The sequence below is a fragment of the Lucilia cuprina genome, chromosome 2 (genome assembly GCF_022045245.1).
Source record: "Lucilia cuprina isolate Lc7/37 chromosome 2, ASM2204524v1, whole genome shotgun sequence".
In the NCBI taxonomy this organism is placed as follows: Eukaryota; Metazoa; Arthropoda; class Insecta; order Diptera; family Calliphoridae; genus Lucilia; species Lucilia cuprina.
Window position 1 is genome coordinate 67489317 of NC_060950.1, and position 12269 is coordinate 67501585.

Consider the following 12269-nt stretch of genomic DNA (forward strand, 5'->3'; position numbering starts at 1 on the left):
TTCATATGCAAATGAAACCCTTTATCACACATTGAGTACATCAACAGTCATTTTACCGGTCATTTGACCGTCATTATTGATGGAATTATCCATTAACTACTTTTTTTTAGCAATTTATAAAGAAAAATGTTGCAAGTGTGTTAGTAAAATCATTTTGTATGTATTAGTTTCGGTCATACATTTCTTGTAGGGAAGGTAGGCTTCTATAAATCGACATTCGAATAATCGAACAATCGACTTTTTGTCGAAAAGTCGAAGTCGACTATTTTGTTCCAAAAAAGTCGATAACTACCGTCTATAAAAAAAGTCGAAAAGTCGACTTTGTAAATAAAAGTCAAAAAAAGTCCTAAAGTCGGAAAGTCGAAAAGTCGGAAAGAGTCGAAAAAAGTCGGAAAAAGTCGAAAAGTCGGAAAAAGTCGACATTTTTCGACTTTTTTCATTTAATTAAAAGTCGATTTTTCGACTTTTAATATTTGATAAATTGTCGACTTTTTCCGTCTTTTCGACTTTTTCCGACTTTTCGACTTTTTTCGACTTTTTTTGAAAAGTCGACTTTTTGCATTTAGTTAAAAGTCGATTTTTCGACTTTTTTCATTTAATTAAAAGTCGATTAAAAAAAAATTATATTTTTTCTATTTGTTGCAATTTTTTGAGTTTTTTCGACTTCTTTCTATTTTCGACTTTTTCCGACTATTTTCGACTTTTTCCGACTATTTTCGACTTTTTCCGATTTTTTTCGACTTTTCGACTTTTTTCTACTTTTTACGACTTTTCGACTTTTTTCATTTAACTAAAAGTCGATTAAAAAAATTTATTTATATTTTTTCTATTTGTTGCAATTTTTTGAGTTTTTCCGACTTCTTTCTTTCGACTTTTTCCGACTTTTTTCGACTATTTTCCAATTTTTTCGACTATTTTCGACTTTTTCCGAATTTTTCGACTTTTACCGTTTTTTTTTACTTTTTCGACTCTTTCCGATTTTTCGACTTTTTTTGACTTTCCGACTTTTTTCGACTCTTTCCGACTTTTTTCGACTCTTTTTTACGACTTTTTTCGACTTTTATTTACAAAGTCGACTTTTCGACTTTTTTCATAGACTATAGTCGAGTTATCGACTTTTTTAGAACAAAATAGTCGACTTCGACTTTTTTCGACAAAAAGTCGATTGTTGGATTATTCGAAAGTCGATTTATAGAACCCTAATTAAAAGTCTTTCTCATCAAATGTTTCCATGTCTGGACCGGCAGCAATATTTTAAATTTTCAGTGAGTATTTTGTTTTTATTACATTTGCAATTTTTTTTTATTAATTACCAATAAACAACAGTTTAACAAATATCTGTACGACATTTACGCATTGCTTTATGCATAAGCAATGCTAAACGCTCTTCCTCTTTACGCCTCTCCTCCTCTTCAAAGGCTTTACGTATAGCATCGGCTTCATTAGTAGCCTTTTCCGAAATGTCATGTACCAATTCCAAATGATCCATTATACCCTTACGCATACAGTATTGAAAATTCATAGCCATGGAATATTTAATATCTAAACCTGAACGTGTCGCCAGCTCTTGCCAATGTAAAAAGAGCCAATTTTCATTTTTCAAATCTTTAATAGCCTGATATTTGGGTTTAAATTGCTCCAGTATATTAAGGAAATATTTAGCTACTTCCTGTATTTCCGGCTTTTCTGCAAAGACTTGTAATGATAGCTGTAAAGAGTTTTGTATGGCATCCATGGCAAGATAAACATCATTGAGTTCTATATTAACCAAAGGATTGCCCAAAGTAGCCTCTTCTAGTTTAACCATATCCTGGCAGGCATACCAAAGATTTTTGTAAGGCAGAAAACCTTTTATGATGCTATTAAGAAATTCTAAAGATAATTCCTCCAATTCGAATAGCTCTTGGCGATAATGTAAAATTTCACCTAGTTTTTGCAAATCTAAAATAACTTTCCAGGTTTTTTTGATCTAAAAATTGGAAAATGTAAATATAACTTATTTATTTAAGATTATAACTATTACATACTTCCACGGCAACTTCTGTTACTTTTTGTGGATTAAATTGTAAGGAAAATTGTTGTATTTCATCATTTAACGATTCCAAGCGTTCCTCAAAACCAATGCACTCACTTAAGTGTAAACGCTTAAAATCTTCTATATCCAATTTTTGTTCCTCCCTTAATGTGGTTAAACGTTCTAGTATAGTTTTTGGCCAAGCATAAACCTCCCATTTCATAGCGAACTGATGATCTGGTAAATTATATAAGAAACTATCTAACATATCATATTCTAACCACATTATCTGTATATCAGCTCTTAACTGATCCACCAAATCGGGTATAGTTATAGCAAAATCTCTGATTGCATATAAATGTTCTATACTTTGAGGTTTTTCATTGATCTTCTGATACATTTCCAAACAACGTTCCAATAAACGTTCATTGGTATCAAACATACGATCCACATAATATTCGAAAATTTTCTTAACAATTTCTATACGTTTCTTGATCATATATTGTTTCATAGGTTCCACAATAACCAAAAAGGGACCTATGTTAATTGTTGCTGGCAATATTAAACGCATTTCTTCTTTGTTGCGTTTATGTTCCAAAATATCCGCTTTTACTTGCATTGAGGATTTTTTGGCGGCCTTATATTCTGACATATAAGAGGGTACACTTAGCAGATAGAATTCTATATAACGATCGTATTTATGGGCATAGGATCTTAGGGGTAGAATTGCTTTTAAATAACACTCTTGCAGCAAATCATTACATTTTACATATAACTCTTCCACCAATTCCACCGTCAATATATATAAATCTGATGCAAATCTTAGATTACTTAAACATTCCGCATCTATTTGCCTAACACCACTGGTCTTTTCTAAACCCTTTTTAAATAATTCCTTAAGAGCCGGAGCAAACTCCTCGGGAGGTGTAGAATAAACAACTTCTTTTTCCTCGGTAACTGATAAAACCATAGCAAATATGGGCTTATTAAAGGGAAATTCTGTATTTATAAAATCACTAGACCATTGATATTGGGAATTAAGCAACAAAAACTGTTTACAAGGATCGCTTAACATATTGGTAAAACTTTCTATAGATTTTTCCAATAACACCTGCATAGATTCTTGCATACGAAACTTAACTTGTAATATAAAGCGGGAAATTTTACTGATTTCAAAAACTTTCCAATTATTTAGGCTAATATCGAGCCAACCTTTGCCCAAGGCTCTTAAAACTAAAATTATACCATTGGAAAGCTTACAAGGCCATGTTGTTTTCAAGTAATTGCTAATATTAGTAGTTTGTTTCTGCTGGGATTTTAGAAAATCCGATAAGGCTAAAGGTTTAGCAAAATTGCCAATAAACATATTTAAAGTCTCGATATATTGACATTCCGTGTTAACATTTATCAAGGCCTCAAACCCCTTAAAGGTATACAATAGCCAAAAAGTCAATAATTTAGTTTTTCTTGCCGTTATATCTATTTTCAAAGCTTTTATACTACTCCTTTCTTCTACGGCAAAATCAGAGTTGAAGGCCTTATGTAGGGAGTTTCTTATGATCTCAGGTTTAAAATTCGGAAATTCTAAAGGTAAAAGTTTGATAAATTTCTCAAATTCCAAACTGGTCATTAAATGTTCATATAATATATAAATTTCCAGCCTTAATTGTTCATAGAATTTAGCATCACATTGTATACCTGCCATTAGCTTGTCCACCAATTTGTGGCGATACAAACGCTTTGCAGCTATATCCTGACATAAAACACAATCCACTAAAGACTGCATACTTATTAGAGTTTCGGCATTATTACGTTTTTCTATGGACTGTTTTAAACGCCGTATGAAATCAAAAGGATTTTCAGCTAAAAACATGATTTGTATTTTCGGCACCTCATAAACACATTCATCCTCTAAAATCCTCACAGACCACTTGCCATAAACGGCGTCATATTTAAATACAGACGAATTTTGCCATTCGTATTGTAATAAACTTTGCTGTAAAGGCAAATAGGCTTTTGCCGGTAAGGGATACATTTCTCCCGTTTCGATTTCACCCAATTTTAACCAGGCCTCTGGTGAATGACAATCGAAATCCGTGTCATCAAAAAAACTTAAAGGCAAAAAATGTTTAAATGAATTTTCTGTTAGCAAATAATATTGCTCCTCGGTAGGCATTAACTCTAATTTCGTTAATCCCTCCCTTTCCAATTCCTTTTCTAACTGTACTTTATTATAAATTCTTCTTCTTCTATCCACCTCCACATCGCGTGGCAATTGCTTAGCCGGCACATGTTTTGTCATTTGTACTTTGGGCAAAATTGTGTTTAAAGGAAACTTATGGATTTTACCATTCTTACCCTTTAAGGTCAACCACTTTTGAGCCGTTTCTATTTGATAACATTCTTGTGAGGGTAATTTATCATTCGGGATATTAAGTTCTTTACAAGTTGCTGCAAAATCTGTAATGGGTTGACAAGTTTTAATCATTATGGGCATACTATCTATACTTTCTATAGTGCCACGATTTTCAGGCTTAATAAGACCCTGAGAATAAATGACCGTGTGACGTCTTTCTAAAGCTGTAATGGGTAGTTCATTGATCGAAGATGAAGTGGTATAATGTTTGGCAGAACTAAATATTGAGACATTCGGTTTCTGGGACATTTTCTCAAATTATATGTTTTTTAATGTATTTTTAATTTAAAATTTTTGTTTTTTGTTTAATAATATTTGACAGAAGTTATTAAAATCTTTAAAGTATTCAAAATTTCAATATAAATTTTATAGCATTTTTATTTTCAACAAATTTAAAAAAGTTGAAAAAATACGAAATTTTATCACTCCAATGATGAAATTTTTAAAAACCGAGAAAAGTTTCTATATATCTATATAAAATACAAAATTTTCCAAAATTGTGTATAAAATGTTTAAAATTTGCTTCAGAGATAAAATAACAGTTTATTTAATAAAAAATATACAACTTTTCCATCTCTGGCAGAACAAAAACAACCTTGTAGTAGGTAGGGTTCTATAAATCGACTTTCGAATAATCGACTAAAAGTCGGTTTTTTTGACTTTCGACTTTTAATATTTTATAAATAGTCGACTTTCCGACTTTTGAATTTTTTTTCGACTATTTTCGACTTTCCGACTTTTTTCGACTATTTTCGACTTTTTCCGACCAGAGTTAAAAATTTATAAAGTTGCCAGACGCGTAAATTTATAATGTTGCCATTTAACATTATATTATTATTTATTATTATTAATAAAAAAATTTTATTTATATTTTTTCTATTTGTTGCAATTTTTTGAGTTTTTTTCGACTTCTTTCTATTTTCGACTTTTTCCGACGTTTTTCGACTTTTTCCGATTTTCAGACTTTTTCCGACTTTGACTTTTATTTACAAAGTCGACTTTTCGATCTTTTTTCATAGACGATAGTCGAGTTATCGACTTTTTGGAACAAAATAGTCGACTTCGACTTTTCGACTTTTTTCGACAAAAAGTCGATTGTTCGATTATTCGAAAGTCGATTTATAGAACCCTACTTTTAATACTATCTTAAACTATTGTGTCCACACTGGGAAATTTGTTAATTTGTGTGAGAGGAAAAGAGACAAAATATAATATTCCCAAAAAAGCTTGCCAGTGTAGACGAGCATTTTAATGATTTTTGAATTTTTTTTATGTGGCAACGCTAACCGCCATAAAGGTAAACAACAACAATGAGCTCGCCCGACAAATCGTAAGTACATAATTAAACATTTTTAAACAATTTAAAAAATACCAACTATTTCCTTCTTCAGAGAACCAAAATTCTTCGTTAAATGCGTTTTACCCCAATGTAAAGGATTACGTTTTAGTTTATATCATAAATTTCCACGAAATCTGCAAAAATCTAAAGCCTGGTTGAAGGCTATTGATGATCCCAAACTTTATGCCATTCCCCATTTACGTCTAATGACTATGGTTATATGCTGTCGTCATTTTCGCATTTCAGACTATACTCATCCTGAATCAAGGAAATTAAATGCAGTAGCAGTTCCAAGTTTAAATCTGAAGACACTTAATCAATTGGACATATGCCGCCATTCTAAAACGAACGAGGTGAAATATTATACTACAGAACGTTGGCCTTCTAATAATATTTATACGGAGGATAATGAGAATAATGAACCTAATACAACTAAAGAAGAAACTAATGAAATATTTCCAATTTCCCCTAAAAGTTTTAATAATAAAAAACAAAATTCATTAACATCTGATGATGCTGCTTTTCTAAATGATAATATGTTGAACTGTAGCAAAGATGTAAAAGATTCAACTCTAACGACTACTTGTCTCGAAGAAGGTAATAGTTTTGAGCTAGTGGTTAATGATGGTTTTATACAAATGAAAGATTCTAAACTGGACACTGAGGTAAAAGCTGATGTATTATGGATGCGTCATATATGTCGTTGTAGTGAATGTTTTGATAGTAAAGCCAATAGGCCATTGATAGAGTTTTTTGAACTTGATCAGGATTTACAACCGGTAATGGCCACAGTTATAGAGGAAACTAGAAAATTGGATATAATATGTAAGTATTAAAATTAGTTGCAGTTGTGATCCTCTCATTGTAGTTTAGGTCTAGTTAATTCTATTCTCTTTCTTAATTTCCAGGGAGTGATGGTCACACTTCTTCCTACAACCTCTCAATGTTATACGAACAACTGCAAAAATCTCAAACAGTCATCACCCCTAATTATTTATTATGGAACTTTCAACACACTCAATATCGCGATGATTTACAATCCATGAACTTTTACGAACTATTACAAACGAACACATCAGGCATCTATAAAGCCTTAGATCGTTTGCAAAAATCAGGAGTATTGATCATAAAACAAGTACCCAAAGATGATAAAGATTCCTTATTGAAAAAAAGTATTATAACGAAAATATTTAATATTTCATGCAATCAAATAATTAACGAAAAACGACAAAAGTCCTTAGGAGAACACAAGACACCACATACGAATTGTACTTTCGAATCCATGGACAAAGGCATACAAATACTGACAGTGTCTCCGGATAAAGAGTATTTAAAATTACAACTAACTCTAGTGGATGGTTTTCAGGCCATAGAACAATTACCCAAAGCAACACAAGAATTTCTATCATTTCATCAAATGGACTATTGTTTTGAAGATGACAAAGGTTCTAAATATAAAATAAAACAACCGGTATTATGGAAAAGTGATCAATTGGAACGTATCTGGTTTAATCCTTATCACTTGGATAGTATTAATACACAAGATTATTGCTCGGCGAGTAAACATTTTAAGCTTTTAAATAATGTTTTACAAATGCCACAGAATCAATGGTGTGTGGAGTTAAGTGCAGGAAATATTATTATTTTGGATAACTATCGCATTTGTTGGCGTTTAAAAAATTTCCTAATCGATAGCGAATTGGAGTGCATGTACTTGGAGAGAAAACATTACTTAAGTAGTTTGAATATATTGAACAATACTTGACAAGGTAATTTTTTCACATTTTAATACATTTAAATGTATATCTTTTAACGCTAATTTAATAAAATATTTATTAAGAACAAATTTGATACCAGAGTTTTTAACTGCGATCATTAATAAAAACTTAATTAAAATAGTTCAGCAAGTTCATATCTACTTCAGTTCTAAATCAGTTCTAGTTCAGGAATAGTTTCTAGTTTGGTTCAGTTTGAGTTTGAATTTAATTCTATATCAGTTCTAGTTTTCTTCTAGATCAGTACTTGATCAGTTCTAGTTCAGTTCTAGTTCAGTTCTAGTTCAGTTCTAGTTCAGTTCTAGTTCAGTTCTAGTTCAGTTCTAGTTCAGTTCTAGTTCAGTTCTAGTTCAGTTCTAGTTCAGTTCTAGTTCAGTTCTAGTTCAGTTCTAGTTCAGTTCTAGTTCAGTTCTAGTTCAGTTCTAGTTCAGTTCTAGTTCAGTTCTAGTTCAGTTCTAGTTCAGTTCTAGTTCAGTTCTGGTTCAGTTCTAGTTCAGTTTTGGTTCAGTTCTAGTTCAGTTGTAGTTCAGTTCTAGTTCTATTCTAGTTCAGTTCTAGTTCTATTCTAGTTTATAAAAAGAAGAAGAAAGGTTTGAACCATGGTAAAAATATTTTTACCTTGGTTTGAACTTCAATATTTGTTTGGTTAATAGCATGACTAGATTTATTTCAATAAAAATTTTAGAATAATCTATTAGATCTAATTATCTAAATCTACAAAAACTAATATTAAAACTAAGATTACGCCATACAGCAAATGTAAATCCTTCGAACTGCCAGCAGCTGATACAGCTTTTTCGTGAACATCATAAAAACGCACTGTCATTGTAATGGGTACTTCCAAATTTTCATCTAAAGCAAATTCCAAATCATGACGTTCGGCCAAATGTAATGCAGCATGTTTAATGACATTTTGCAAGGGAATATTTTCAATCATATAGGTGGCCATATGAAATTCATATGCTAAACTCAATAAAATATTTCGGCATATAAAAGTATTGGACTCCTGTAGATATTGACCAAATACTGAATCAAAATCGCTGTTGAAAACTTTTAACGGCAACCATTTTTGTGAATCATTTTCAGGTTTACCCAATTGAGATATTAAGTAGGAAGATAGTTCAGCGATTTCTAAATCCTCACCGAATAATTGTTCATGTATATGTTGTTGTAAATTTAAACATATGTTTGTGAAATTAGTTTTGGAGGCATCCTTAAGTGTAAGCGATTCGTTTTCCAGTTTTATTTTACAGTATTTAGCAATGTTAATGCCGTAAGCAATATAATCTTTAGTAGGATTAATACGGGTACATTCACCATTTTCTTTTGAAAAAAGTGTTAAAATATGGGACTCGGTATTATTGGGGTTAAAGTAATTGATTATTTGATTTTTAGGTGATAAAGATAGACTTTTATTAAAAGGCTCATAGCGTGCTAGAATTATTGGTTTACCCAGTACATAGCCCAAGGGTCCAGATATTACTGGTGGGTAATTAGTTTTAGTTTTATTGATTTCTTTAAATTCCTTTAAAGTTTTATTTAAAAACTCAATTTCATAAGACAACCAATATTCTGTTTTAGTACTTTCCACGGTTTTTGTTTCCTTTAGCCATAAGTCCACTATTAGTTCTTGAATATGGGTAAAATTGTGTAAGATATTTATTTTAATTTTATATAAATTAAAATTGTTCATGTTTTCTTTCTTTGTTATATAATTTGAACAATTTTTTTGATTCTCATAACAATGATTGACCGTTATATTTCTTATATAGTTTTCCATATATTTACTATTGTATATATCATCTGGCATCGAGGGTTTGTTGAAAATTTTATAGTCTTCTTGTAGTTGTTTAAGTTTAATTTCAATTTCCTTTAAATTTTCATAAGAGGGAACAAGACAAAATCTTTTTAGGGGTTTTAAATGATAAATGGGTTCTTGTAGGCGACAAGTGGCAGTTTGATAAGATGATGGAAGATCTGTAAAATAAAGGCATAAGTTTATCTATAAAAAAACAAGATTTGAGACCAATTTTTTAGTCTATAGTTTAGTCTATAGTCTAGTCTATAATCAAGATTATAGTCTAGTATATAATCTAGTCTATAGTTTAGTCTATAGTCTAGTCTATAGTCCTGTCTATAGTTTATCTATAGTCTAGTCTATAGTCTAGTCTATAGTCTAGTCTATAGTCTAGTCTATAGTCTAGTCTATAGTCTAGTCTATAGTCTAGTCTATAGTCTAGTCTATAGTCTAGTCTATAGTCTAGTCTATAGTCTAGTCTATAGTCTAGTCTATAGTCTAGTCTATAGTCTAGTCTATAGTCTAGTCTATAGTCTAGTCTATAGTCTAGTCTATAGTCTAGTCTATAGTCTAGTCTATAGTCTAGTCCATATTCTAGTCCATATTCTAGTCTATAGTCTAGTCTATAGTCTAGTCTATAGTTTAGTCCATAGTCCAGTCTATAGTCCAGTCTATAGTCTAGTCTATAGTCTAGTTTATAGTCTAGTCTATAGTCTAGTCTATAGTCCAGTCTATAGTCTAGTCTAGTCTATAGTGTAGTATACAGTCTAGTCTATAGTCTAATCTATAGTCTAGTCTATAGTATATAGGAAATAGCTTTATATAATATTTCCTATTTTTCTTACCAAAATTTTGTATTTCTTTAGTTTTTACATTAAATATTCTCAATATATCACCGAATTTATAAAATTCTCGATTTTTGACCTCTTCCGATTCCAATAATAAATTGGGCCATTTATTAAAACGGGAAGTATCCTCAAAGGAATGAGTTACCTAAATTTTTTTAGAAATAAAAAATTTAACTTTTCGAATAATCTTAACAGCGGACATACCTCTTCTTTAATCACTGGTTTATAGGTTCTTAACACACACAACCAACCGTCATTGATCTCACACGAAGGTAAACCATGTTGAAATTTAAAATCTTCAAAACGTCCTTCATGTATTTCCATTTCTATGGGTTCTTCTGCTTTACAACGAAATACCTTTAAAGCTTCGACGGAACAGTCCTGATCACAACAACAATTTATATCACAAGTGCTTTGTGAAAGATCACAAAAACAATATTGTGCTTTAATTGGCCATTTAGGTAAGGAAGTTGGTACAGGTTCGGTTATATTTGGTATAACCGTGATATAAGTCTCATTATTAGTAGTTTTGATGGTAGTGGTTGTTGAGGGTTTAATGGTGGTGGTAGTAGTGGGTTTTTTGGTGGTTGTATTGTTGGAGAATTTTACAGTTTTCTTGGGTGGAAATTCTGGCCATTCTGAATCATCTTTAGTTATTGTTGATGTTGTGGTGGTGGTGATTTTAGTAGTTGTGGAACCGGGAGTTGTTGATAGCAAAGTAGAATCTGTTACATCTGTGGTGATTTCCTCAGAAGTAGTTTCCTCTATTGTGTTGGTATTAGGAGCCAGAGTTGTGGTAACAGGTAAAGGTTTAGAAATGCCAATTTTTACGGCTTTTGTGGCAACCAATGATATCATTAAAAATTGACATATTAATAAAAACGTCCTAGGATCCATGACTTAAGTTTTCGAAATCACTTGAATTCTATGCCAAATTTAGCAAAATTACGAAAGACCAAATTAATATCAATTATAATTTTACCCGACGAACGTGTCTGCAATTTGTATCTATTTAAATGAAAAGTCTATTAATCTAATCATCTTAAATAAGAAAAACATACAACTAACCTTTCCAAACCACTATATATTAAATCCTCTTTACACAAAGCCAAACCGCCACCTCCAAATTTTTCTCGTACACTATCGTACCACGAACGGGGTGCTATTTTCCAACACAATACCTCTAAACGATGGAAACCCGGTTTAGTAGGTATATGCACAAAACCATAACCTACCGGCCAACTTTTATTTAAAACATTAACAGCATGTATTTCGACATGCAATTTAGGCCAACCTTGCACCGAAGCAGTACCCAAATGCAAATCCAATGGTTGACAAAAATCCGAACAAGATTCCAAACGATTTGTGGCTACAAAAGTTTGTCCTACTGCCTCGCCCTGGATAATGCGCCAAGCAGTTCCTTTTGAAAAGTAAATATTGCATAAAATTCAATTATATTTCAGTACAATTATTACTCACCACTTTGTAAACTCCACTTGCAGAATATATGAGGTTCTTGAAAATCAACTGCTTTCAATATTTGTCCTATAATATGAACTTCCGCCATCAATATATTTTCGCTCGCATTGAAATATTTTTATTCAACATTTATTCATTATTATTTTTTATTTATTTTTATAGATTTTAAAACTCTTTAAGTTATACAGTTTTGATTTCTAAAGCGAAGTGTTCAATTTTTCAATTTTTGCTTTTAAAAATGATTTGTTTGTATAACTCTGGTGGCCATGGTTACCTAAGGGTTGCTTTGTATTTCCTTCAATTATTACCACAAGGGAAACCCTTTAGCCAGAAAATAGCCGTTAAAAAGGTTGTTCACATGGCTAAGTTAAGTTTTCTTCATTAAGGGGGTGAGTTTTTAGGGGTGTTATTTAACAAAATAAGATACACCTGCGATAACTGCTAGTTTAGTTTAAGTTCAGTTCTATTTCAGTTCTAGTTTAGTTCTAGTTTAGTTCTAGTTCAGTTCTAGCTCGGTTCTAGTTCAGTTCTAGTTCAGTTCTAGTTCAGTTCTAGTTCAGTTCTAGTTCAGTTCTAGTTCAGTTCTAGTTCAGTTCTAGT

The 12269-nt window shown here is 31.4% G+C and overlaps 3 protein-coding genes across 4 annotated transcripts; 1 reads left to right on the forward strand and 2 right to left on the reverse strand.

Annotated features, from left to right (window-relative positions):
• Positions 1–1271: 1271 nt before the first annotated feature.
• LOC111682311 (dynein axonemal heavy chain 1) lies at positions 1272–4767 on the reverse strand. Its single transcript, XM_023444229.2, has 2 exons — positions 2028–4767; positions 1272–1969 (listed from the first exon to the last, which is right to left on the reverse strand). Exons 1-2 carry the CDS (start codon positions 4677–4679, stop codon positions 1328–1330), a joined length of 3294 nt encoding a protein of 1097 aa, XP_023299997.2. The 5' UTR covers positions 4680–4767; the 3' UTR covers positions 1272–1327.
• Positions 4768–5610: 843 nt separating this feature from the next.
• LOC111682310 (trimethyllysine dioxygenase, mitochondrial-like) lies at positions 5611–7615 on the forward strand. Its single transcript, XM_023444228.2, has 3 exons — positions 5611–5760; positions 5822–6594; positions 6678–7615. Exons 1-3 carry the CDS (start codon positions 5741–5743, stop codon positions 7532–7534), a joined length of 1650 nt encoding a protein of 549 aa, XP_023299996.2. The 5' UTR covers positions 5611–5740; the 3' UTR covers positions 7535–7615.
• A 572-nt stretch (positions 7616–8187) lies between these two features.
• On the reverse strand, positions 8188–11914 carry LOC111682309 (B9 domain-containing protein 2). 2 transcript variants are annotated; one of them, XM_046945173.1, is made up of 4 exons: positions 11259–11397; positions 10395–11198; positions 10188–10335; positions 8188–9521 (listed from the first exon to the last, which is right to left on the reverse strand). In XM_046945173.1, the coding sequence occupies exons 2-4, from the start codon at positions 11085–11087 to the stop codon at positions 8245–8247; spliced, it is 2118 nt and encodes a 705-aa protein (XP_046801129.1). In that variant the 5' UTR covers positions 11088–11198; positions 11259–11397; the 3' UTR covers positions 8188–8244. The 2 variants fall into 2 exon arrangements, with proteins under 2 accessions (XP_046801129.1, XP_046801130.1); XM_046945174.1 differs by lacking the exons at positions 8188–9521; positions 10188–10335 and adding an exon at positions 11670–11914 and having other exon boundaries at positions 10958–11198; positions 11259–11610.
• Between the last annotated feature and the right edge of the window lie 355 nt (positions 11915–12269).

What these genes read in the sequence shown, in the direction of transcription:
- LOC111682311 (XM_023444229.2), bottom strand. Translation starts at nt 4,679, where the DNA reads ATGTCCCAGAAACCGAATGTCTCAATATTTAGTTCTGCCAAACATTAT. An exon ending in TAACAGAAGTTGCCGTGGAA is followed by an intron (nt 1,970 to 2,027) that starts GTATGTAATAGT and finishes TCCAATTTTTAG; the next exon opens with ATCAAAAAAACCTGGAAAGT.
- LOC111682310 (XM_023444228.2), top strand. Translation starts at nt 5,741, where the DNA reads ATGAGCTCGCCCGACAAATC. An exon ending in ATGAGCTCGCCCGACAAATC is followed by an intron (nt 5,761 to 5,821) that starts GTAAGTACATAA and finishes TTCCTTCTTCAG; the next exon opens with AGAACCAAAATTCTTCGTTA. An exon ending in TAGAAAATTGGATATAATAT is followed by an intron (nt 6,595 to 6,677) that starts GTAAGTATTAAA and finishes CTTAATTTCCAG; the next exon opens with GGAGTGATGGTCACACTTCT.
- LOC111682309 (XM_046945173.1), bottom strand. Translation starts at nt 11,087, where the DNA reads ATGGATCCTAGGACGTTTTTATTAATATGTCAATTTTTAATGATATCA. An exon ending in AACCAGTGATTAAAGAAGAG is followed by an intron (nt 10,336 to 10,394) that starts GTATGTCCGCTG and finishes AAAAAAATTTAG; the next exon opens with GTAACTCATTCCTTTGAGGA. An exon ending in TAAAGAAATACAAAATTTTG is followed by an intron (nt 9,522 to 10,187) that starts GTAAGAAAAATA and finishes TTTATTTTACAG; the next exon opens with ATCTTCCATCATCTTATCAA.